General features: G+C 45.9%; 16 protein-coding genes across 16 annotated transcripts; all 16 read right to left on the bottom strand.

Moving 5' to 3' along the window:
* Positions 1–110: 110 nt before the first annotated feature.
* TbgDal_I3350 (hypothetical protein, unlikely) lies at positions 111–350 on the bottom strand (the record flags this gene model as incomplete). Its single annotated transcript, XM_011773309.1, has 1 exon — positions 111–350. One exon carries the CDS (start codon positions 348–350, stop codon positions 111–113), a length of 240 nt encoding a protein of 79 aa, XP_011771611.1.
* A 353-nt stretch (positions 351–703) lies between these two features.
* Positions 704–1,606, bottom strand: TbgDal_I3340 (expression site-associated gene (ESAG) protein,putative; the record flags this gene model as incomplete). The annotated part of the gene is made up of 1 exon (XM_011773308.1): positions 704–1,606. One exon carries the CDS (start codon positions 1,604–1,606, stop codon positions 704–706), a length of 903 nt encoding a protein of 300 aa, XP_011771610.1.
* A 402-nt stretch (positions 1,607–2,008) lies between these two features.
* TbgDal_I3330 (hypothetical protein, unlikely) lies at positions 2,009–2,248 on the bottom strand (the record flags this gene model as incomplete). Its single annotated transcript, XM_011773307.1, has 1 exon — positions 2,009–2,248. The coding sequence occupies one exon, from the start codon at positions 2,246–2,248 to the stop codon at positions 2,009–2,011; it is 240 nt and encodes a 79-aa protein (XP_011771609.1).
* A 201-nt stretch (positions 2,249–2,449) lies between these two features.
* TbgDal_I3320 (SpoU type methylase, putative) lies at positions 2,450–3,895 on the bottom strand (the record flags this gene model as incomplete). Its single annotated transcript, XM_011773306.1, has 1 exon — positions 2,450–3,895. One exon carries the CDS (start codon positions 3,893–3,895, stop codon positions 2,450–2,452), a length of 1,446 nt encoding a protein of 481 aa, XP_011771608.1.
* Positions 3,896–4,419: 524 nt separating this feature from the next.
* Positions 4,420–5,823, bottom strand: TbgDal_I3310 (hypothetical protein, conserved; the record flags this gene model as incomplete). The annotated part of the gene is made up of 1 exon (XM_011773305.1): positions 4,420–5,823. The coding sequence occupies one exon, from the start codon at positions 5,821–5,823 to the stop codon at positions 4,420–4,422; it is 1,404 nt and encodes a 467-aa protein (XP_011771607.1).
* Positions 5,824–6,055: 232 nt separating this feature from the next.
* Positions 6,056–6,292, bottom strand: TbgDal_I3300 (hypothetical protein, unlikely; the record flags this gene model as incomplete). The annotated part of the gene is made up of 1 exon (XM_011773304.1): positions 6,056–6,292. The coding sequence occupies one exon, from the start codon at positions 6,290–6,292 to the stop codon at positions 6,056–6,058; it is 237 nt and encodes a 78-aa protein (XP_011771606.1).
* Positions 6,293–6,816: 524 nt separating this feature from the next.
* TbgDal_I3290 (serine peptidase, Clan SC, Family S9D) lies at positions 6,817–9,060 on the bottom strand (the record flags this gene model as incomplete). The annotated part of the gene is made up of 1 exon (XM_011773303.1): positions 6,817–9,060. The coding sequence occupies one exon, from the start codon at positions 9,058–9,060 to the stop codon at positions 6,817–6,819; it is 2,244 nt and encodes a 747-aa protein (XP_011771605.1).
* Positions 9,061–9,464: 404 nt separating this feature from the next.
* On the bottom strand, positions 9,465–12,551 carry TbgDal_I3280 (hypothetical protein, conserved; the record flags this gene model as incomplete). Its single annotated transcript, XM_011773302.1, has 1 exon — positions 9,465–12,551. The coding sequence occupies one exon, from the start codon at positions 12,549–12,551 to the stop codon at positions 9,465–9,467; it is 3,087 nt and encodes a 1,028-aa protein (XP_011771604.1).
* Positions 12,552–12,830: 279 nt separating this feature from the next.
* On the bottom strand, positions 12,831–13,052 carry TbgDal_I3270 (hypothetical protein, unlikely; the record flags this gene model as incomplete). The annotated part of the gene is made up of 1 exon (XM_011773301.1): positions 12,831–13,052. One exon carries the CDS (start codon positions 13,050–13,052, stop codon positions 12,831–12,833), a length of 222 nt encoding a protein of 73 aa, XP_011771603.1.
* Positions 13,053–13,264: 212 nt separating this feature from the next.
* Positions 13,265–16,444, bottom strand: TbgDal_I3260 (hypothetical protein, conserved; the record flags this gene model as incomplete). The annotated part of the gene is made up of 1 exon (XM_011773300.1): positions 13,265–16,444. One exon carries the CDS (start codon positions 16,442–16,444, stop codon positions 13,265–13,267), a length of 3,180 nt encoding a protein of 1,059 aa, XP_011771602.1.
* Positions 16,445–16,908: 464 nt separating this feature from the next.
* Positions 16,909–17,385, bottom strand: TbgDal_I3250 (ribonuclease H1/H2 small subunit, putative; the record flags this gene model as incomplete). Its single annotated transcript, XM_011773299.1, has 1 exon — positions 16,909–17,385. One exon carries the CDS (start codon positions 17,383–17,385, stop codon positions 16,909–16,911), a length of 477 nt encoding a protein of 158 aa, XP_011771601.1.
* A 345-nt stretch (positions 17,386–17,730) lies between these two features.
* Positions 17,731–19,626, bottom strand: TbgDal_I3240 (hypothetical protein, conserved; the record flags this gene model as incomplete). The annotated part of the gene is made up of 1 exon (XM_011773298.1): positions 17,731–19,626. The coding sequence occupies one exon, from the start codon at positions 19,624–19,626 to the stop codon at positions 17,731–17,733; it is 1,896 nt and encodes a 631-aa protein (XP_011771600.1).
* Positions 19,627–20,077: 451 nt separating this feature from the next.
* TbgDal_I3230 (hypothetical protein, conserved) lies at positions 20,078–20,626 on the bottom strand (the record flags this gene model as incomplete). The annotated part of the gene is made up of 1 exon (XM_011773297.1): positions 20,078–20,626. The coding sequence occupies one exon, from the start codon at positions 20,624–20,626 to the stop codon at positions 20,078–20,080; it is 549 nt and encodes a 182-aa protein (XP_011771599.1).
* An 807-nt stretch (positions 20,627–21,433) lies between these two features.
* TbgDal_I3220 (hypothetical protein, conserved) lies at positions 21,434–22,393 on the bottom strand (the record flags this gene model as incomplete). Its single annotated transcript, XM_011773296.1, has 1 exon — positions 21,434–22,393. One exon carries the CDS (start codon positions 22,391–22,393, stop codon positions 21,434–21,436), a length of 960 nt encoding a protein of 319 aa, XP_011771598.1.
* An 826-nt stretch (positions 22,394–23,219) lies between these two features.
* On the bottom strand, positions 23,220–24,257 carry TbgDal_I3210 (arginine N-methyltransferase, putative; the record flags this gene model as incomplete). The annotated part of the gene is made up of 1 exon (XM_011773295.1): positions 23,220–24,257. The coding sequence occupies one exon, from the start codon at positions 24,255–24,257 to the stop codon at positions 23,220–23,222; it is 1,038 nt and encodes a 345-aa protein (XP_011771597.1).
* Positions 24,258–24,704: 447 nt separating this feature from the next.
* TbgDal_I3200 (hypothetical protein, conserved, (fragment)) lies at positions 24,705–25,106 on the bottom strand (the record flags this gene model as incomplete). The annotated part of the gene is made up of 1 exon (XM_011773294.1): positions 24,705–25,106. A coding segment is annotated over one exon (402 nt), but the record flags the coding sequence as incomplete, so codon positions are not given.
* Between the last annotated feature and the right edge of the window lie 2 nt (positions 25,107–25,108).

Here is a 25,108-nt window from a genome sequence, read left to right as displayed (position 1 = left end):
TCAACGCGAAAGGGCATCAAATGTCCTCCGCAGTGCAACAGATTTAATAAAAATAGTAATAATAATAATAATAATAATTGGTTATTTTGTAATAATGACATAAATGGCAATTAATAATAATAACAATAATTAGTAATAATAAATAGGAATGGAAAATAGTCTCCAAAAAAAAAATGGCACAGAAGAATAAGCGGGGGAATGCGAGGGAACTGGGAACCAACATTTTTTGGAAAGAGGAGAAAAAAAAACAAAAATGTTGGAAAGTTATGGACGCCGAATACAACGAAATGTGCCGCAACCTCACAAACAAATATTACAGACAGGAATGAAATGCACGTATATAAATACATATTTATATATATATATATATATTTATGTACACAAATGTATACGCTTACAATTTCATCCCACGGGCCCTTCTGACGTCACACACCTCTTTAAGTCGCATTGCGTAAAACAAAAAACAAAAAAAAATGCCACGAGGTTGTGAGAAAGCGGAATGACAATTTAAGGGACTTTCCATTGATTTAGCGCTGCAGGTGTCCGGCAACATTTCTCTTTTTCCCGACCCATTACTTCTCCTTCACACTCCCGTGGCTTTTCTTTTTCTTTTCTTTTCTTTTTCTTTCTTTTTTTTCATTTTACTTCTTCTTCTGTTGTTGTTGTTGTTGTTATTGTTCTTTTTTTTTTTTGCGTTATGAGTTCATGAAGAACCGAACCCTCCGGCAGAAAATTGCTTTGACATGACAGACGCAACAACTTCCATAATAACTGACATCTTTTGTTGCACAAGTTGTGCCATACCTCCCATAACATCTTCATGGAGTGATGAAGCGGCCAGGTCAGAAGCTGAAATTTTTTCTCCATTTTCCTTCCGTAATTCCTCAATAATTGTCTCTATGAGGTGAGCATCAATATAATGTGGCCTGTCATGTATAACTTTACAGTAAATATATTTAAATGTGCCAAACTGTTGAATTTTGCTGTTACTGAGAAGTCCAGCAAAAAAAGCTCCAGCAGGGACGGAGTTCAGAAGTTGCGGATGTCGTTGGAACACATCAAGCGCTTCGGCAAAAATAACATAATTAATTACCTCAACCGAAGGGAATTTTAACAACTCGGATCTTGTGGATGATGAAAGCCAAGCGGGATTGAAGGTAATGGCGGGAGCGCCGGTAAAAACAGCAGCTGCAGTCGCCAAACCACCGCCAAGCGAATGCCCCGTGAATGAAACATTTGATAATCCAAAAGCGGAAACCACCAACGCCGCATTTGCCGCTGCTAACTTGTACGCATCCGATTTTCCAACTAATTGCAGCGCACTTTCAAAAGCGCTTCGGTTGTCGTGAACTCCCGCAAAGGCGAGTACATATTTGGAACCATTTGTGTACAATTCAGATCGAAAACCGCAACTCTCGTCCCTTTTTTTAAGTCCCTCAACTTCACGAGTGCATACGAGCCAACCATCAGGAAGATGTCCTTCACCACCATAAACATGGCAACACAAACATGACATTTCAAGTGCTTTCTTCCTGGAAGAGGAATCAATTGAATAATCACATGACTGAAGGTACGTTTTTAATAACTGATCAACGGATTCCGACATGATTCCTTATAAAATGATTCCAATTGGTGTGTGTGAAGGATTTCTGAATCACTTCTCTCCTAAAATAAACCTATACGACAGCGCCACTTGCGGTGGATACTTCTTTCTTTCTCTTTTTTTTTTTAAAATTTATTAATATACACCTTGTGTTAACTTACGCTTCGAAAATAAAAAAGAAAAAGAGAGGTGAGGAAAGGAAAGGAGAGGAGAGACGAAATGCAGGACACTTCCCATGGAAAATGTCAAATTCCCTCACGTGCCAAATGGTGAGGAGAAGAAATAACGATGATGATGATAATAATAATAACAATAATTATAATAACTACTACTGTTAGACGATAATTGCAGAAAAGAGGGAGCAACAGGCCCTCACATACTGCTGAAACGAAATGCATATGGGAGTTAATGTCGCCCGCAGTACTTTAATAAATTCCACTCCCCATCTGTGAAAATAAAAATTTTAAAAAAAAATCTTTTAAAAAAAGCCTTGTCCCCCCTCCCTCCCTCCCCTTCTTCTCTCCTTCCAAATATAAGAAAAAAGAAAGAAACTGTGAAGAGGCACTTGCATAAGCCATTATATGGTGGACATTCAACAGTTAAGATAAATGACAACAAAGGTTGAACACACACACACACACACATATATATATATATATATATATATATATATATATATACACGGGCACACGCGTCATGAACACAAATACTGGGAAGAGTGGAGGAGAGAAAAGGGGTTTTTTTTTTGTTATTTTTTTTTCAAAATTGTAAAAAAAAAAAAAGTAAAGCGGGCGATCGAGTTAATGTTACACGTGTGACTTCTCGTGGCGGAAGAGCACCGAATGCTTAAATATTATCGATTGCGGTTCGAAGGCGCTCGAGAGCAACAGCCGTCGCGAGTGCACCATTAAGTCCACGCTGCACATCCCGTGCAAGTCGATTGGGATGTGCAATAAAAACTACGCGTTGTGACTCTTTCACCAATTCTAATGGTAATGTTGCGCCCTCTTCAGGAACCACTAACATTATGCCGCGATATCCCGCTGCAGCAGCTGACTTTACTGCGGACACAAGTGAACTCTCATCGTCAAGATAAACTTCCTTTCCAATAAGATGAACCCAGTGGTCACCAGTTCCAAAACTTGCAGTTATATTAGCGATTGGGCCCGCTTCATTGTGTTGGTAACCATTACATCGAAGCCAACGTTGCAAGTGAATGTTGTCGTGTCGAAGGAAAGTGGCAACATCAATATCATTATCATTATCATTAGATGGAGATGCACCATAAACTTTCAGATATGGATAATATTGATGCAGTAGCCACAACACATAACCCTGCAAACGTGACTGACAACTCCTGTCGTTCAAAGTAGCGTGAAATGTCGTCGTGAGCACATGATGTGTACCAACGGCACCCCGCCGGTTAAACTTGCGACGATTCAGAACAATAAGTTCCTCGCAATTGAACACATTTGCATTGCGCATGATGGCCCCAATGTTGCGATCACCAAACTCATTATATACCATCACGGAAAGCTGCATTCGATACTGCAGGCGCCTCTCCGCAAGTAAAGCTCGAATTTCTTCATTACTAAAGTGTATAAGATTTTTCTCATGTGGAAGCGTACAGGGCGCAATTGTGTCATTGGCGTCACTGCTCAAAGGCATATGCCCCAAAAATGGTACAAGTCGTTCATTCACTTCAGTACCCCGCCTCATCCACCGCGCACAGAAGGCCAAATGTACGGCAATTGCCATTGCTGAAAGCATTGAAAGTGAACCTACAGAACCGTATTGAGGCACGTAAAGGCAATAATCACATCCCGCACGCACCTCTTCAGACATGCCATTTTCCATTCCGAGAATTATCTCCACGCCGCAATTATCATCGCTCTCCGTTGAACCCCAACCGCCCTGTTGAGCTGCAGTTTCCCACGGAAATGACTGCAGTAATTGTGCCCCGGGATGGCAGGGAGTTAGTGCAACTTTTATTTTTCGTTGTGAAAGGGGAGTGGACACTTGCGAGTGCATGTAAAAAATTCGATTTCCGCCATGTATGATGTCCATTGATGGAGTGCAGTTCACTAATGGACTGAGAACCTTTGGGTGTGCGGCACCATAAAACATTGCGAGACGCAAGAGACACCACGCATTGTATGCAAACTTAATATCCTCAACTGTTAAACTCGCGAAGCCCATTAGTGGAAGAAACGCCTTTTTCTGCGGCCAGTATATGTTATAAGCCCAAGCATCAAAATCCCGCTTTATGAGGCAACGATGAGACAACCGCATTGAAATGCCCACTGCAGCGGCTCAAACTATACGCAACCTCACGCGGTTGGGCTGGACTTACAGGTTTCCCCTCCTCTTTTTTTCTTTTTTTTTTGTGTGTGTGTGTTTCACTACGCCTAAAGTAAACACACACAAATACAGATACAGATACATTACAAACAAATTTATATGGAAAGAAAATGTTATTTTCATTACAAGCGATGGGTCATAAACACAATGGTTAAAAGACATGGGGCCGGTAGGAACAGGGGAGGGGGAAAAAAAAAAAGGATCAACAATTAAAAAAAAGAAAGAAAGGAATGAACTCATTTCACGAGAATACGCAATACAGAAGCTCAAAACGTACATTTTTCTATGAAATTAAAAATTCTAGCGTGCCTGATATTCAAAATAAGAATGCGGAAGAAAATCGTTCAAAAAAGAAAAAAAAGACTAACAATAATGATATAAAAGCAGGGAAAGTAAAAAACAAAAACAAAACATCCCTATGGAAATCGCGTCTATGCCGCCTCGGCGTATAAAACTTATGCACACCGCCTTCCCCGCAGCATGTTTTGATAAATCACCCGCGATGGATCATCATACGGCACATCACGAAGCACATCGTTGGATCGTGACCGTGTGGGCGTTGCGAGTCGCACATCAACAACTTTTCCCGAAAACTGCCGAGCACCCCCCCGCACTGGCAATCTAAGAATTGGCGTATCATCGACTACGTGAGAAGTTACGGGCTCTGAACGAAGAGAGCTCATGAAGTCCTGATAATGTGGGCGTGATGATGCGTATTTTCGCAACCGCGCTACCGCCTCTACATATCCCGTTGGTACAAAAGACGAAGGTCCCGGTGGTTTATGCCTCGTCACGGGTGGAGTGGCTGGTTGTGACTCAAGAGGGTCAAATGGTGGAGGCTCACCAGAAAACTTAGCCTGGTATGATTTTGTTGGCCTTTCCCACATCCCACGCCCACCAGGTGATGGACGACGGGATCGCGCAGGACTTGTGGAAACGGTGCCCCCCGTTTGCGGTGCCGATTGAGCCTCAACGGCTGCTGCAGCAACGGCAAGTTGCCGATTTCTCCTGCTGTGGGCATCTTCTGTTAGGCGGTGGAACACATCACCATGCGACGATGGTGAGGGACTCCTTCGTCTAGGGAAACTGTCAGTACTTAATCCAGACCGGTGCCTCGACATTACAGCGGTAGCGCGCCCCCTCCGCATACTTGACATCGTAGGTGACGTAAAGCAGATGCCCTGACGTGGACTAATACCTCTGCTGCACACCGCCTCATCGAACAACAATTGAGGTGATGTCGCTGACCGCGGCGGGGATCGCTGTCGTTGCGGCTGCGCTTCTCGTTTAGGCGACATCCCTTCCGAACCGGCACCTCCTTTAACCACAGTTTTCGCCCTTAACGTGAATTTTGACGGCGCTACCGCTTGTGTTCGATCCCTCTTTTCTTTCGCGGGTGTACGCCATGCAGAGATGGCATTTAGTTCCGCGAGATTACAGAATTCGTCCCGCGGTGAAAGTGTCCGCTGCTCACTCAAAAGCTCTGTGGTGCTTATCCCAGCGCACTCTCCATAGAGGTGTTCACAAACGCAATGTCGAACCCATGACATGTCATCCGCAACTGGCGCGGCATGACCCCTCACTATATCATACCAACAGTCATCAATACGATCTGTTTCCCACGTAAGGCCCAACCTCGCCAACAACTGCCGCAAGTCGTCGTAACGTAGCACTCCCTCAAATCCACCATCCTTGCGGGAGGCATGCAACATTCCGTCTAAAGCCATAATCAACGTGCGATCCCCCAAAGGTGATATGGGCTCACGACAGGGGTCACCAGAACTTGAAATTGATGGGGAACTGGGTGAATGATATTCCTCTATGGGTTGCGATCCGCTGTACACCTCGCGCGAGCGCATTTCACTGTTTTAAATTTTATATGGAGTTTGCTACAATCTGTATGCTTGTGCTGATATATATATATATATATTTATTTATTTATGAATGTATATACTTCTGCCCTTTTCTATGCGAGAAGATCCACAGAGTTGAGACCCGTGCCTCTACTACAATTATTGAGTATCCGCTACGCGCCCTGAAGTAAGACGCAATGACAGAAAAAGAAACTACAACAGTTCCCTTCTACAAAGGTCAAAAGAAAGGATAGAAATAGCAAACGCAGTTGCGGAGGCCGAAATAAATAAACAAATAGAAGAAATAGCGGAGAGACAAACAAATTGAGTGAGCGAAAAAACGGCGCGAGAAGATATAAGCGCGTGAACTCCAAAATCCAGAGACCACGGCAAGACAAAAATTGCAACAACTGGCAACTATTACAAATAATAATAATAATAACAACGAGAGCATCGACGAAAGCAACTTTTGCATCGAATTAACGGACAAACAAGACTAAAATGGAAAAGAAAGAGGTACGGAAATATGTTCACTTTGAAACTGCGGTACACGACCAGCAAGGTGCATTTAAAGAGAGCGGACATGTGGAAGTGAGCCCATTAAGAAACCGCGAGATGATCATACAAGCGAAACTTGTATCGGAAACCCCCGCATAAGAAGGCAGCCGGTTCTCCCACCCAACCTTTCGCTTAATCTCCTTTAACGCGGGTATGCCTCACGCAGAGCGGATTTTGCACATTTATTTGTTGCTCTTCCTGCTTTTAAACTTATCTGCATCGCTATTTCCCCTCATTCCACGCCTCATAACTGATTGCTTAGTTATTGTTCCGCTTTACGCTTATGTAACTGCCGCTGCTGGTTTCACGGAATGTGATCCATTGACAATGGCACTGTCCCGCGTACTCCACCATTGCCACCAGCCTTCCTTTTTCTGCCTTCTTATCTCCTAATTAACTTTCATGTATACTTTTACTACTCTCACAGCGTTTGCAGCCAACTCATGACGCGCTGAAAGAGGGGTGGAGGACACGGCGGGAGTAACTACAAAAGAGGTCATGAATTATCTTCACAACCCTCCACGCGTCAGTAATGCGTCGCGCCTCCTCCCAACTCGTATCGGGTCCCAGCGGCGTGTATTCAACGACACAAAGACGAGCCTTCAAAAGGTAATAATCCCAAGGCACCTCCGTTCCCAATTGCATTCGTGTGTCAGGACTAACAACCCACGGCCTGAGCCACTCATCAACATCTTCAATGGTTTCCATCACTTCACTGCGTGGTGCCGGGCCGCTATCATTACCGCAACACGCGGCACCGGTCCCACAACTGTCACCGAAGCGTGCCTGAGATGAGCACTCCGAATAATACTGCAGCGCTTTACTGCTGAGAAACGATGGTGCTCGCTGGCCAAAGCTCACGAGAACTTCCAACATATTCTCCCACTCATTACTATCAAGAAACGCAACCACACGCTCACATTGTGTCTGTATTCTCGTAACCACATTCTTCTGAAGAAACACGTCCATTTCATCTTCCTCACCGCCAAGAGTGGGAGCGGTGGACATGGCTGCAGCGACGCTTCTTGTTAAGCCATGCGTGAACTCCAACTCCGCTACGCTCAAGTATGCCTCCCCTGTATCACGCTTCAGGAAATAGGGATTGCCTCCACAAGAACGGAAACCCGATTCATTGCTAATACCATCGCTAGCCACCACATTCTCCACACACACATCCAAATGAACGCCAAATATCTTGTGACGGATTGGAGGGCCACGTACACTTAAGTAGGCGCCAAGAGGACTTCCCCAACAGGCTAAACACCTCTTAATGATATCCTCCTTAGCACAATATAACTCCTCTGCACCGCTGCCACTACCATCACCGTTACCACCACTACCACTACCACCAACAACACCAACACCAACACCAACACCAACACTGCCATTGCAACTGGCGATATAACTGTTACCGTAATGCCGCTTCCGACTTCCCGCGTAATGTTGCCACGCCCTGGCACATCGCATAGCGAAGAGTGACACGGAAGCTGTGAGAAGTACGTACAGCTTCTCTCGCTTATAGGCGAAGGAACCTATGGATAGAGTTTCATTCCAGTGCTTTAGAAGTTCTTCCATGTTGATTATGGGTTGCTCTTTCACGCAGAAGAGATACTCGTAAATGGATGGGTTTACTAAATGATAAGGCCGGCATCTGGGTTGTAGACATCGCGGCTGCCCAAACGATCGTAGTTTCTTATCTATAAAACGATTCGCGCTCTCTGTGGGAAGATCGTTGTGACCGCGATTCGGTTCCGCATGGAGCTCCACTACACCGGGTGGTGTTGCCTCTTCGATGGTCCGTTTTAGCTGCTGCGCGTGTTCAAACGGCACCACATCATCGCATTGCCCGTGGTGAATTATGATGGGGCATCGCACCTGCGCAACCACGTCAATGGTACGAAACCAATCATAACCCAAGTAGCCCACAATTGAGCCCACATTGGGCGTGATATCATTTGCGCATTCCTTTAGTGATGTAAAAGGGGATTGAAGCACAAGAAGTGCTGGAACCTCCTCTTCACCTTGCAGAAGCGCACATACTTGAGCTGATGGCCCCGTACCGATGGAACGGCCCATCAGCACTACGCGATCAGCGGGCACCCGCATGTGACGCACAGCGTAATAATACGCCGACAGCACATCTTCATTCATGGAACGCTCTGTCGTCTCACCATATGCAATTCCGTAACCCGTGTATTCCACAAGCAGTACAGAGGTAGAGGTACGCTTACTTACATATGACATTGTTTCAAACACCATCGCAACGTCTACGGCATTTGTGTGAGCGTAGATGATGATGAATTTAGCAGCCGTGTCGAGCAGTAGCAACCCGTACGTAAAGGTCCCATTTTCCTTCCGTGTATCCCAGTCAACCCTCGGTATATGCACCAGTTTACCGGGGTGTTTGTCTGCACTATAAGTAGGAGAAGGCTTGGGAAGAATAAAAGACTTTACCAGCGAACCGAAGAAGGCCGCCATGCCCCCACCAAGAAAAAAAAGCACTTCAATGCTTTCGCCTATTTTATTGTTAATATTATATATTATTATTTTTTTTTTGTGCACAATTCGCATTGTTATTTCCGAATGCGGATATTTGCGTAGCGCATCACGAAAATATGAAAGAAATAATGAAGAGAAAGAGAGAAACTGAATCACAAGCACACTTACAACATGATCGTAAAACATATGTTAAAAAGATGAATGGCGCGCAGCAGGAGGGCAGTTTACTACGGCCATTGAAGTGGAAGGTGAGAATACCAATGCGGATCACAAGAACCCGCACATAAAAATTAAAATGAATGAATGAATGAATGAGCGTAAGAGAGAGAAGGGAAAAGAGGAGGGGGAGAGGCCTAAGTGAATCCATAGGCAGTGGAGCATACGCCAAAGAAAGTTTAAAACATCTCACCTTTGAGTGATGAAAGCTCTTCAGTTTCCAAGCTGAATATCCTTACAGCATATGTAGTCTCCCCCCCCTTTATTTCTTTTAACATCACCTCCACAAACACGCACGTGTGCACACATCATACGACTCGCAAGCACCAAATTTTACACAGAGCAAAATATAGTTATACCATTATCTTCCCTGATTACAACACTTCCCGCAAGAGGACCTCAACACCCTTTCGGAAGTCTTTATGCGTAACAGGACAGACACTTTCATCATCTATGCAGACGTGATGCACAAGGATGCCATTTGGAAAGCGGGCGAAAACCGTCCCCGGCCGTAGTTTCTTCCCGCATACCGCGCAGGAGCTTTCGATGTCGATTACAACTCGCCGCGACTTCTCCAGCTCAAGCGCCTTTTCCGCCTGCCGCACTCGGGCTTCTAACACGCTGGCGTAAATGGCCGCACTTCGGTTCCGCATGGCAGCAACGGAAAGCGAGCGTCTGAGAAAATCCTCCACAACTGCAATGGGTGTATTATCAGGCAGCAACTCAAGAACAGCAAGGGGTTCAATACTCCCACACGTACTCGCAATAGACATCGCTTCCTCGAGTCGTGGCTCCGCACCGGTTGAGGGACGAAGTAATTCCTTAAGAAGCACGAGGAATACATCCTCTTCATCACGGCTGGCCCGAATCGCATAGTACTTCGCCTCCTCCAATTGGTTCATCTCGTAGAGACACATGCGAACGGCTTCCCCATGCAACTTCAAGCGCTGATAAATTATTGCCCGTTCGGGATATGCCTGAGAGCGCACGGTTGGCTGCTCCAAATACGCGCGTACAACTGAAAGGTTCATGAAAGACGAAGAGCTCAAGAAGTCACAAAGCACCTTCCTCCGCCTCTGCCTAATTTCGGTTTCCTCCACCTCAATTTCAGCACCAACACCCACTGATTTCGCCTGTTCGCCCTCAACGAACACCACTTCCACCAAACTTTTCCAGTAAGCGTCATGCATTGCCGCATCCCTGCAGGTGTCATATTGGTTTCCAAGAATGAGAGATAACCACTCTACCACTCGCTCATGCATATTGGTGGTTCCAACGCCCATCATGTCGGTGCGAACTAATCGAAGCACAGCGGCCTGTTGTTCAGCCGTCATTTTGTCTACTGGAAATAACATAACTGACCACAGTGGTGGAATATTTGCCAGAACCCAAAGAGCGTGACGCGCCACCAACTGGAGAGTCTCTGGTATGTCCCACGCAAGTTTTCTGCAATAAAGAATTGTCGTCACAACACCCACACAACGCCGAAGCAGCCGTGCCGACTGCTGAAGGTCCTCCTCTTGGTCCATTGGCGCTTCCATGTGGCTATAAATATCACTCTGGGAAATAAATATACCACTTGTCTCATGCTCAGGTATCATTACTTTGGGAAGCAGACGCCGCAGCACGGAGAGAAACTCATCGTTAAAAGAATCTCTTATAACATTATCATCCTGGATAGTGTTCGGTACCGTGTCTATCCCTTCTCCTTCCTTATTTACGGATGAACCAATGGCACTACATGTTGGTTCCCCCGTCACAGCAAGTTCCTTCAATAACTCTAAACTTCTGCTATGTAAGCCCTGGCGGTGCCATAAAGCCACCAGCCCCACCCATTGCTCACCTTCCAAAAGACACTGCTCCGAATCCCTGGGAGCACATGCGTTTTCCGTGCACAAAAAATTTAAGAGCTCCTTCTCTTGTCCCAAGAAAACATATGCCCTCAGAATTGCCGTATCGATCGCCTCAAGCACCACATCCACATCAGGGTAGAGAGATGTATCCATTCCCACGGACGCGCTGCTACCAGCGGCAATATATTCTGGGCGGAGAGAAGTCACGTAGTCAAGAAGAAGATCCACAGACTCATTTGAGCACACAACACCCTCAAACGCACGGAAAGACGACAGCAACTCGCTCAGATCAGCGGGTACCTGCCACGCATCACGCGCACGTTGTGTGAGAAACCCGGGGAAGAGACTAATAACCAACCGAGGGTCGACCCGTGCGTCGCGGAAGCGCAAAATGGCGGTCTTAACATCACCACGCTTGTAAACACACCACAGCGCATAATGAGTTTGCATGCTTTTTGCCAAAGCCTCCTCTACCTCATTCACACAAAGCTCATACAGTAACAATCCAAACTCGAATTGTTTGGCGGAGATGAGACCCATCACCTGCTCGCGTGGCGGCACCATCTCAACCAAATAAACCGTATTGGTACTACTACCACTGCTACTTGTTGCGATGGTCACATCTCTGCGAAACGCATCGGCTGGCGTACTTTTAGTTGGCAGCGTCACATCAAAGTCAGCGTATGAACGATGGGAAATACGTTCAATTCCTTTACAGCCAATGCTTTGCCCCAGCGGCGTGGTTTCCGAGCAGCCGCGTGTTGTACTCGCAAACGGTAGCCGCACCTCCAGTCCGCTACTGCTGTGTACTGTAAGCAAAAAAGGATGAACATACGTTGCACCATTTGGTGGAGAGGACCACACCAACGTGTTGGCTTCATTACCGGCGAGAATTGTTCCGTCGTGGAGGGCGCGCGCCCCGTTACCTCTTCCATTGTCTACGAGAACCTCCGGCACGGGGTCAAGCGGCAACAGAAGGGGATTGACACCTTTGCTATTACTAGTAGGGTAAAGACACTCCACCATGCCACTCGCCACATCCACTAAAAGATATTCACGACGAAGTGCTACCATAATATTTCGACTGGCCCACGTAAGTGACTTTCCGCCATCCGGTACCTGCAACCCATCCCTCACTGGTATAAACTCCTGCCGTTGTCCCTGCTCCCTATACTCATAAATGCTGACCTTTTTGCGTTGCAGTACCGCCATGGAAAATATTCCCTTTTGCCGTTTAACATGTACGGCGGTAATGTCCTTCATTCCAGTTATTGCACTAAGCTCCTGCAACTGATCCTCCCGCGGGTGATCCGTCGCTGCAGATGTTATCGGCTCTTCCAATCGGAACACCAAAATTGCGTCGTCCGCAACCGCAACAAGAATCTGCTTTTCCACAATGGGAATAGTGGCGAGAATAGGGTGTTTCCGTCTGGCCGTGTGAATATGCAAACAACGAAGATCCCCTTTGCTGGGGGAAAGTTCGTAAACGATAAGTTTACCGTCATTTGTACCGATAAAAACAAGGTTCCCTGCTGTAGTTATGGATTCAATCACGTATGGAATCTTCTGTTTCAACTCACGTAGGCGAAAGGCCTCGTAAGACGACATTGTTCAATGGATATTTAATTCGGTACCTAAAATAGACAAGGTTGCGATACCCCTCAACCGCTACATGCTCCATATGGCAAAGAAAAAAAAAAGAAGGACAAAGATGGGGAAAGGGGGGTTACGATGAATAAGTACAGCAACAGTAGCGAACATCCATCAAACCGCAGGGGGCGGTGTAACAGCGATTTTAATCATAATCATAATAATGATAAATTAGGCGGGCATAACTCACACTCCCAACACATACACACACGCACGGCAACACTAATCAACCAAATACTAAATAACAAGCAAAAACAAACAGGAAGAATGGCAGTCGTAAAAGTTAACCACGACAAATAAACAATTAGGCAGAGGCGTATAAACAATGTAAAACAACAAAACTTCAGGTGCGTGTAAACAACTAAAAGCAGCAGAAGTTTTTGTGTTTTCCGCCTTCCATGGCTTCATAACTTCATTCATGAACGCCGATGAGAGGTTGCAAAAAAAGTACCTTTTCATCCTACAGAAAACAAAAAAAAGGGAGGTGAGGCTAAGCACCAATCCACTATATGGCCCAATGTTCAAAAAAAAACATAGGGAGGTGAGGACATGCCCAATTGAAAGAAAAAAAAGGAAAAGGAAAAAAAAGAAAGAAACAGTAGATAGAAAACAAAACATTGATTCATTATAATTCCTCTTCCCTAAAAAGACAAAAGAAAAAAAAAGAAACTTCATACTTGCCACAACTCCACAAGCGGATCCCAGTCATCAATCGCGGAGAGGCGTTCTCCATCGAAGAGTAACACACAATTTGGAAATGGAGCACCGCTATTACCCTTCTCACCTAAACGCCTTACATGTTGTTGAGTGAGAGGGCCCGCAATGGCTGCTGACTGCAATGCCATGTGTTCTCGCTCCGTCGTTGTTAAGGTTGAGTGACGCTCAAGAAAGTTACCCATCTCTCGCGAGAGTTGCAACATTGCTTTTGAATGTGCCTCCATCCTCGACTCACTCAACAACCCTTCAAGATGTTTTACCATTAATTCACAGCATGGCTGATCCGCTAAAGCAATACCTAGGCCCATATCCACAATGTGAGCCGCGTCCACACGAAACAGATATGCATTACCTGAATCCGTTGACGTGTTACCTACTTCATACAACGAAACGTGAAAGTTAAAATGTCCCAATGAGTCCTGGAGTTGCAATGCTTCTACTGCACTACGAAAGCATTCAACATACATCATTGGGTGTGTTTCCTCCATAACGGAAGCACTGGCCCTTGGTGTCACAACCTTGTCGGATTCCTCAACATCGGCAGTGGGAGTATCGCACCCACCGTCACTGGATACACCCTCTTCACTAATTATTGTGTTGTTGGTATCGTTAACTTGGAGAGTAAACGTGGTTGTGTTACGCGTTTGGTTACTAATGAAACGCAATGCCGCAACTGAAGGTTTCTTGTGCTGCACTGCTTTGCAGAGTAACTCGACTGCCTCGTCATCCGATGCGGTAAAAGGGACCAACACGGTCAGTAACATGTGAAAGGGCGACTCCACCACAACACCATTCATCGCACACGTCACATCACCCTCCAAACCACCGTCTTCATATGCCGCCTCTGCAGCAGCAGCCGCCATGGCTGAAGGCGCTGGTATTTCAAGTGGAACATCAACAACACGTTGCACAAAGAGTGGAGCTGTTGCTGTCATTTCATTCGCAAGAATAAGGGACGTGGCAACCTCCGCATACGTGACCTCAGCATTCACCATGAACGGCTGAAGCCTTAACTTTGCCACGCAACGCTTCCTGCTATCTTGTAATGCAGGCGGCCAAGCAAAGAGCGGCAAGCCAACAGGCAAAAGAACTGAAGGTGGTCCCATGTGCACCTTTTCGTATAAAAATAGCATCATCCACGGCGACGGCATGAGACTCACACTACTTCCATACACGCCCTTAATACTAACGTCAATCAGCGGAGCCTGTGCTACCGGTGATGCAACGAAGTAGGCCCAGTAATTCCGCGCAAGGAGGGAGTAACGCGTCGTTGGGTCCTGCTCATTTACGGATTCCACTTTGAGCATATCCAAACCCTGTTCACCTTCGGGTCCAACAACCTGTCGCAGCTTCTTCACCACCTCACGGAGAGAAAGCACATTCTGAACATACTGCGCCGCTTCACCGAATAAACCACACTCCGCTCTGGCACCTTGTACCTGTTCCAGCTTTTCAATAAAACCGCCCATAGTTTCATCTGAGAGCTTTCCCATCTCGAAGAGCGTCACAACGTGTTGCCTGAATGAAGGGTCGGTACTCAAGTTTGTCATCATGAGAAACCCCAACAAACTCGTGTCGTACAAAAGTACCAGTCGCTTCGCCGGTTGTCCTTCAGCACCACAGGCATTAGAAATGATGCTCTGCACGTTCACTTCGTTGCTGCTATTCTTTATACAATCCCCATCGAAATGAACAGCAATATCCAACCCTTCAGTGTCTATTGAAGGCTGCCATGAGGATTCCACCAAGCTGTCAGCGAGTGCACCACTGTTAATATCATCACCAACAATAACGCCAAAACCATCTGTCGATTCAGTTTCAGCAACAGGGGAAGAAGATTCCTCTGTGAGGAATGGTTGCACCAACTCACTCCATGAAGTGTGAACACGCTCGACGAAGGGCTCGAAATCCTTAGGTATGCGGTTCGTGCGTGGTTGCGCCAAGCGAAGTCGGATACACATTTGCACTGCCAAGCACAGATCTTCCTCCTCAAGTACAAGAAGCTTGGCTAACTGCCTTAGAGAGGTACGATCGTCAATTGTTCCAAGAACCTTATACAACAACACTTCAATGGGGTCGTCGGAAGTGCGATTCATCACGAAATGCTCCAGTGGGGGCACAACAATTTGATCCTCGATGCTTACATCCAATATAGTGCAAACGAGCCCCTTATGGTACAAACCAAGAAGCTCTACCCTTGATAACTCACACGCATAACAGCATCTATGAGCAATATCGGCCGCATCATCTGCAGACTTCGGTGAGGGCACAATAGGAGTGCCGTCTGCAGCCACAGAAGCACTGGAGTGAGCCGATGGTGGCACGCCCAGTGGCGTTCTTGGCGATGATGCAGATGCCGCAGAAACAGCACCGCATTGACTACCCATTCGACCAAAATCGCCTTCAACTTTCTTAACTTCAGGACCACCACTACCGCCATTTTTGAACCTTATGTTCTCAGGGTTCTTCACAATCGTTTCACCACTGCTGTCCTTACTGTCTTGGCCCTTGTAACACTGAAGCAAATGGTTGTGCATCAATAACTCCCCCTTCGTCAGCTCTGATTTCTTACGCGGTTCCGCCGACCCATCCACAGGAAGCACACGGCAAAAGGGTGTTAATTCCATAGTAGAAAGAAGGCGAGCGGGCAGATGATCCTTTACAAAACCTCTGTTGACATGCCATCGCACTTTACTCCTTACTTCGCGTGTAAGCTCAAGGTATTCGTTCCGCCCAATTCCTATACAATTAAGCACGTCCACGGCGGTGAAATTTGGGAGCGTATCGTAACTGCGCTCCTTCTTCAGAAGCTCCGCAATCATCACGGTGTAATACACAAGTGGCGTTTCGTGAGTGTACCGTACAACAGCTTCCACATGAGGGTAGGGAAAAAGTTGAAGCCTTGCCTTGAGGTGCTGCACCATTGACACGTAGTATTTTTCCTCAGAGACATCTTCTCGTACAAAATTCGGCAGCCGCCGATACGACCAGTAGCGCATGGCTCCAAAGAGAACGGCTTGCTCTTGATATTCAGCCACAGACATGCGCTGCTGCAGAGCAAAACAAAGTTCCGCGTACGAGACACCGGCCCCCAGGGCCTGGTGCAATTCCGCCGTGTGGTAGTTTGCGGTCATCAGTAAAGGTCTGCTTGCAATAACAAAGAAAACGGGTTGAACACAGGAAACCACTACTACTTCAAAGGAGAAAGGAGTAAAAGGTTAAGTATTTAAATAAATCAAATGCAGAGATCGTGACAACCCTCCTCAAATGAGAAAAAAAAAAGATCTTAAAAAAAAAAAAGAAACAGACACAAATAAACATGCCTCGTATCGGGGCCCTGTTGTTGAGGGTATACGTTCGAACAACAACAACATAAACCACAAGGTAGTTAATCCTACCCATCCACTCAATTGAAGCACAATTGGTGAAATAACACGTGAGTGCAGGAATGTGATATATATATATATATATACGTGTGTCTGCATGTGTGTGAATTCTTTCACCGCCATTAATTCTATAACCCAACAGCAGCGCATGAACCAGTAATGCAAATGAAAGAAAATGAGCCACGTGACTTCCTCCTGAACACCCAACATTCCTACTCATAACAGTGCAGATCATTTGACAAGCGCAGCCACTGAGTTACCATCTCTGATCTCTCAGGTTTCTTGTCATGCTCCCATATGCAAAATCTCTCAGCCACGGCTGTGATGCGCATGTCCCCCGCTGCCGCTTCCACCTGCGCTGAAGACGGCTGAGTGGTATCAAAACAGGCAGCAGCTCCACCAGACTTCCTCCCACCCGCCTCCGCAATTGGAGGTTTATTGGTGAAACTTGCGCAGGCAATAACATATGAAGATGGCAATATTACTTCACGTCCTATAAGCGTACGCCCGCGTAATGCATTGCGGAGCTCGCCTCCTTCTCCACGTACCGTATGTTGCGTAAAGTTTACAGTGACATCTGTTGTCCCACGGAAATTTGTCTTCACTGGCAACGAATGTATTACCACAGGCGCATTGCATTGGCCCTCGGATACCAAATCAGGAAGAGAAACTGAGTTTTGTCCTTCCATGGAACTATGCTTTTACAACAAATAGAATAATGTAAGAGAAAGGAAAAAAAAAAAAGACAGACGTACCCTGTCCTTATAACGCGTTCGCAAAAGGAGGGAAATCAAACATGCTTCATTCATTGTGTGATAAATAAGGGAGAACAAGTGAAGAAGCGGGACCACACACACACACACACTCGTGGCACAACACTGCGGGTGAGGGGAAAAAAAGTGAAACGTTACGTGATTGCGAAGGCCACCGCAGCTCATCAGCCCCCTCCCCCCCCCACACACACACACACACCAGTCATTTAATAACTCTTATTCCCCCTCCCCACTCACGTCGAGCACATGATGTTCCCAACACTAAAGGTAATAAACCTGCGCCAATTTCTGTAGATGCGGCAGTAAAGTGAGGCCGCCACAACCGGCACTCACATTAGCGTTACAACCACCGTTATCTCCGGTATCTTTCAGATCCTCGCAGCACTGTAAAGCATTCAATAATTTAAGACGCTTCACTGGATGAGCTCCAGGCACGATGGACTCCCACAGCAGGAACTCATCGAGGCAACTCTGTAGACAGCATCGCGTATCACCGAGAACAGTGTACACGAAGGTTAGTGCATTACGCAACTCGTGACAAAGGTAATGGAAAGGATACAGTTCAGCACAACACTTCTGCAGTAAACGTTGTAACGCATCCTTGTCTGACTTGCTGATATCACACGCATCTTTCGAACGAACACGACCGCAAAGCAGCTGAACATCCCCGATTAGTTTACTGTGTGTATCACAGCCACTCTCACCGCTATCCTTCTTGCCGTCAATACCACCTTTGTTACTTCCAGAGCGTAACATTGCCGTAAGGGCAGCTTCATACGGATCATCACCGCCACCACCGCAACAACAACAACAGCGAACGCAGCGGCAATGGAAGAAATATTTTTCCGCGAGCTCCCCACGCCTTAACTCCGTCGGCCAGTACAATTGCGGAATGTACGCAATGGTGAGCTCTTCACCAGCTTCAACGACACGCGTTGTCACAATTGCGTCGCTCTGAATAGCACAATTTGGTGCGCAGGAATGATTGAAGTAAGACGTAATACTTGCCGCGTGAAGTGCCTGCCCAACGCCTAGACCTGAATCATCACAAATCTCAATTGCGTTGCAACGAATAACGCCAATAAGCCTCGCCACTTCACCATGTTCCTTTTCACCGTCCAACAGCTCATGCACAATGCGCACCAAATTTCCAAGACTTTGCGCTACTTCAACAGGATGGCCCTCCAACTGGTGCTCCACAGCGTTGTAACCGGGACGGTGAACCCTAACGCCCGACAATGTGGTGATGCAATGCACAGCCGTCGTAAAAAACTCGTCAACGCTGTCCGTGATGGAAACGACTTGTCCCTCCCGCTCCCGCTCCTCATGAGATGCTTGCAGGGAATCCCGCATGTTTTTCAACCGTTGCAACAGTCGGCACTCGTACTTGTCGTGCTGAATTCGATGCTTAGCCGCACACTCCGCAGAGCAATACCCCACAAGTTTGCAGTGGCCACACGCATATTTATCCTTTTGGGTTGTACCCTTCGGTTCATCACTCTCAGAAAAAGGACAAACAATTCCACAGTTATAACACACACCAGCACCACATGACTCGTCAAATGAACAGACACTGAAAGGGTGTAAAGTCGAACTCACCGCAAGATGGGCTGGCAGACGCGTGACAGCCACAACAGATTTTCCACAAACCCCCTCTTTCACCTCAATGGAAGGCTCTTCCTCAATTGTTTGTTCGTCATCGTCATTACCCTCACGTTCTGGCGGCAAAATCTCAGCTAAGAGTTTATCAAGAGCCTCACCAATGAAAGGCCGCATGGACTCCGCCATGGATGGGAGCAAATATACGGCACGACACAAATACTGCAGTGGACCAATTCCATATTGTCGCTTTGGAAGTGAAGGGAAATTTCCCAGAAGCATGCAACGCCCAATAAAAGCATACGCCTTCGCAATCAAGGGGTTCACACGCTGCACCTTCACAGCCAATGCCGCACATTCCTCATGTTGCCCCAACTTAAACAAACAAGTGAGTGCATTGCCAGCGCATCGGGTATATTCCTCCTTCACCGCAACCGAATCCACCCCCGCTGCGTCCTTTAGCGTATCGTATAAATCAATTGCTTCCCGATACATGACAACGGCGGCACGAGGATCTGTGGGGAAAAGTTCATTACCGCGTTTACGCAACTTCTCCATGGCAACTGTTGTGCCCACCACAGCGTTTCTCCTTCTGCCAAACGGGGATAAAATGCGGCCTGTGATCAGTCCTGTTCAGTTCATACCAATTATCAGTAGACAAAGCAATTGTGGGTGGAAAAGCAAGAGGAAGGGATCAGAGGCCAAACACATCATTGATACAGGTGAGGAAAGTACGGTGGTAAAAAAGCCGAAGAAAAGGTAAGAGGTGCGGTATCAAAAAGTAATAATAATAATAACAATAACTTCAACAAAGTTTCGGCCTTTAATGTACAAGTTAACACCCCGACGAACAGCGGCATCCCCTCCATGTAATTTCTCTTTTCATCCATCAGCAACAAGCGATTCTACACTCCACACATGTGCATGTATGACACCAGCAACCTTAATATATATTTATATTTATTTATTTATGTATATCACATACCGCCCGCCATCCGTATTCGAGTGCTTACTCCGTCGACTGGTCCTCCTCCTCCACACCTTCCACCTCATTCCGCCTTCGCTTTTGCAGCCCAAACTTCTGCACTTCATGCATTAACGCTGGTCCTAACACTTGATGGGCGAGGTGATGATTTTTTTGACTGTTAAATGCCTCCATGCCCGCCAAGTTAGGTTGATGTACATGTCTCGTGTCAAGCACTGATTGATGTGTCGGAATAACAAAACATGCCCTCACGTCATTATTCACCACTATTGCCGTCGCCTCCTCATTTGTTTTGGCACTAACCGCAGCAGCACCCATCAGACAATCGCCTCCGCCCTCACCATATTCATCACCATCCTCGCCTTCACCTTCACCTTCTCCTTCTTCCTCATCATCATCATCATCATCATCATTTGCATCCGCGTGATGACTGCGACGTTGAGACCTTTCCATTTTTTCAATGGCATTCATCACGGCGGGGTGGAGAATATCAAAAGCAACTCGCGGGTCGCTGTTAACAATGAGATCAAAGTAGTTGTGTAATTGCGTGCCACTTCCAGGCAATCCGCTCATGGCTCTAAAATAAATAAATAAATAAATAAAAGGAACTATCAATAATAACAATAAATGGTAATTACAGTGCTATTATTATTATTATTAGTTACTTCAAATAGATGTATGTGTTTGTGTTTCTCTCTTCGTTTCCCTTCCCTTCCCTTCACGTTTTTTTTCTTTTTTGGTCAACGCAATTAAAGAAAAGAAAGTAAAAAAGAAAGAGTTCAAAAAAAAAAAAAGCACCGAAAAACACATCGAGAGTGGGCGGTGGCACGAAAGGAGGATTCAAACATGCGTGTAAATATGTAAAAAGATAATAAACAAATAAACAAATTAGTGAAATAGCGAAAAAAGAAAAAAGAAAAAGAAAGGGTACAATACTTTCAAACTTCGTCGTCCCGTCTTCTCCACTTCAAAAAAAAAAAAAGAAGACACTTCACAGGTGTGCACTTTCCCTTTACTTCCTCTCGGTATCCTTTTTCGTGTTCCCTCCCGTACATCATAATAACCGCAAACACTAATAAATCCACGGCTCACAAACACATTCACTGATAAATAAACATATATTTATATACTTTTTTTTTCATCTATGTATGCGCATGCACGCTTTAACGCACTAAAATGATCACATACATGTAAACGCTAAACAGGGCAAAAGTACAGAGAGATGGAACGAAGCAGAACAACAACCTCGGAAACAAAAAAAAAAAGGGAACTCCGCCGTTCCCGCTCATGACATTTCAAGCAATTCACACACTAAAAGGTAAAAACTAAAAAGAAAAAGGAGGAAAAGAAAAAAAAAAGAAAAGAAAAGGAGGAAAGTAATCACACGGCATCAGCGGACATGTCACTTTTATCCTGCCGCCGTAACTCTTCATTCCACGCGTACAATTCCCGTCTCCGTTGCTCCTTTAATCTTAACGACGTGTAATCGTTACGGCAGGGGACATTCTCATGAGCGGTACTGCTGTGACCCCTGCTAGTGGCGCTAAGAGTCGGTCCATTTTTTCGAGAAGTCCTCATTCGAGCACTCACCGCTTGCGATGCTGCTGATGGAACCGTTTTGGAGAGACGAAGAAATCCAACCCCTTGTGATGCCGCCTGAGCTCCGCCTCCCACTGGTTTGACGTCGAAAAGTCTACTAGCGGCACGAGGGCCATTACTAACGTTTGTGGAGCCCGTGAAATCCAACAAACGCCTGGATGCACGCAATCCAGTGGAAGCAGGCACTGCAGGTGTTAATACAACAGAAGCTGCGGTAGCGTTACTAAGGGTAGGTGTGGCAGTAGAAATGGTTTCATTGGTGCCACTGGCGCAAGGCGTACTGTTGACATTACTCTCCCTATTCTCATCCTCCTTGCCACTCTCTTCGTTTGCAACTAACCCTCCTGTCTCCACAGCAGCATCTATTCCAATAATAACTCCATCACCTCCATCTTTTGTTCCCTCCTCCCGTATGGCATCACCACTACATTTCGTCTCTCCCTCTTCATTTTTAACCGGTAGTGCACCATTCAACTGGACCGATTGCGTGTTGGGTGTTGCCATGGGTTCGGATGGGTATTGCCATGCACCTGCTGCTGGTTTCTCTTCCCCTTCTACCTTTGAAAGTCCATTGGAAGGCGGAAACAAATCACCGCGTGGGGTGCCGGGCCCGCTTTGACTGCTCAAACGGCCATACGGAACCTTATCGGATGTGTTTTGTCCAACTCTTAAGGTGGAATGAACCCGCGCAGCATCACTCGTTCTCGGATACCGCTGTGCCTGCTTGTCATCGCTATGCATCAGGGACAAAATGTTTTATAACGCTAATGACGGACTCAAATTCACACACTAATACTCTCCACAGACACACACACACACGATAACAATAGCGTCAACGAAAAAAAAAAAAGGAAAAACAAAATAATAACAATAATAATAAAAAGAATACCAACAAATGAAATGAGAGGAATGTTACCGCTTGATCGAACTACAAGTTAAAGAACCCAAGCCGTTCTATTTTCCGAAGAAGTGGAAGAGCGGAAGGAGAAGGTAAAAGAGGGGTTCAATTTGTGGCAAACAAACAAAGCAGTGAGAACGAGGGAGAGGCACGAGAACAGAAACATATATATATATATATATATATACATATATATATATATATTTGAATACTCGGTGCCGATCACGCACTCACATGCGTTGTTACAACGTGCAAGCAAAACAAGTGGATGGAACCGCATCATCCCCATTGTTTCATTTGCACACCTTTTGTTTCCCGAGGAAACGCAACCGCCCCTCATTAATCCCATTGGGGCGAATTGTGCCCTTAAACCACCCGATACGTGTTATTCATTCATTATGTTAATATTATTACTGTGCTGATGGTTGTTGTCGCTGCAATGGTTTACTAACCCCACACCAACTCCAACTCCTTTAGTCCTCGTTCCCTTTCTTTCTCTTTCTCTTTCTTATGCACTTTCGATCAATCATAATTCCCCACACACCCACACCCCATAGCTCACATTCACAAAGACGTGATAACTCTTCACAACCTTCTTTTCTTCTTTTTCTTTTTTATCTTCTCTTCTTTTTTTTTTTATTGCTGTCGCCCTTGAATCGCCCAGTACCTCTACCGCAGCCGAAAATCCTGGTCATAATGACTAATCTGAAGTGCCCCTTCGAAGTCAACATGAAGTGAAATGTCAAGATCTCGCCCATTGAGTGCATTTGGGCTGCATTTCATGCGAAAGGTGGCTCGCTCTCCCGCACGCATCCGAAGCGGGTTAAAAAGATATAAAACCGTTTGCCTCCAATGCGTGGGAGGGGAATATGGAGTTGTGTCAAGTATCACCACTTCATGACCAGCGGTGAAGGGCGTGTCAAAGTGAACAGAAAGCGCATGAACATAAATAATGCTATTACCACCATTACGCTTTCCGCGGGAGGCCTGTGCCTCAAGCGCAAACTCCGATGTGAAGCTAAGATCCGCTTCTTTTACGGTATTGATGTCAAATGAAACGAGAGGTGCTACATTGGTAACAATTTGTGATCGTTCCACCGTGTCCACAAGCGGCTCAATGAAACTTAGGCGTTTGAAGTAGGAAAAGTCAATTCCCTGCACATTGTCCCAAATGTTGAAGCGTTCTTGGATGTACTGCTCGTCAGTAATGCCGCATACGTGCATGTTAGCTTTATCCGGGAACATCTTCACATCAGGAGTACCCAAATTATCACGAGCGTACAAAACGGTGTTTAACATAGACTCATAGAGTAGGAAATAACCCATCCATTCACTAATAATAATATCCACCTTCTCATCCAATTGTATTTCCTCAACCTTACCTTGAATTATTGTAATAACATCCTCAAAACCGTTATCTTTTACAATTTCCCTCGCTTGCACGGCAACAGTACTGCAGTCGACCCCAATCACCTTCCGCGCACCCGCTTTTGCAGCAAACATAGAAAGGATTCCCGTCCCGCAACCAACATCAAGCACAACCTTGTCCTTAAAAAGGTACGCATTACGCCACATGGCATCACGATATGATGTGGTGCGATGGCAATCCTTCAACATTTCCATGTGAATTCCATAATGGCTGTAAGAATCAAAATAATAATCTGTAGTCGTTGTAGTGCTGGAGGCGGCATTTGCGTCCACCGTCATTGTTGCACGCGGTAAACCACTTTTTCTTATTTTTGTGAATACAAGGCGTCTCAAATGCTGCCCGTTCGTCCTGCTATTATTACTATTATTGTCTTTATTATCAAAGGAAAATATGTGGCAGCAGCCCACTTACAAGCGCTGTATTTACGAAAAGAAAGTTAAAAATAAAGGCTAGAGTGGAAGTAGAATTTCAAAACAGTGACAATGACGACGATTATAGTAAGGCAGGATCACGGCAATACACGCACAATCGCAAATGTATATATATACATTATATTTATTTATTTATATCGATTGATTCCTCCTCCTTCCCTTATTGGTACTTGCTTCTTTTTCTTTTTTTTTGGGGGGGCTTTTCATCGCCATATGATTCGCATATGTTGCCGTATTTCCTTCTCCACATCCTGATCCTCCACTCACTCAAAAGAAGAAAAAAAGCAGAGCCGGTTATCTGTGATTATTCGCATTAGCTTTGATTCCAACAGCATCACGCATGTCTTGCAGGGTTGCGGGCGCAAACACATTTCCCTCCGTCCAAACTTCCACCGTTTCCCTCACAAATGCCAACGCCTCGGAACCATCCATCGCATATCTCGCCAACAACTGCACCATACGAAGAATATAATGCTCAAATACCGCCCCATACCGCAGCGGTCGCCCAAATGCCTCGTGTTCTGCCATCAACATATTCGCGAGAAAAATCACCGTTCCGCCCTTCTGCAACGCCGCTTCATCCACCATAATATCAGATGGAGCCGTGTAGTTTGTGCTCCAACTGGCAGCATCTTTTCGTCTACTCGCCATACCGTAACGCTGCCTCCCCTCCTCTCTTTTGGTTTTTTCGCCCCTCA

This window comes from Trypanosoma brucei, chromosome 1 (genome assembly GCF_000210295.1).
Source record: "Trypanosoma brucei gambiense DAL972 chromosome 1, complete sequence".
In the NCBI taxonomy this organism is placed as follows: Eukaryota; Euglenozoa; class Kinetoplastea; order Trypanosomatida; family Trypanosomatidae; genus Trypanosoma; species Trypanosoma brucei.
The sequence above is the reverse complement of the archived record's forward strand: the minus strand, read 5'-3'. Positions and strand labels throughout refer to the sequence as shown.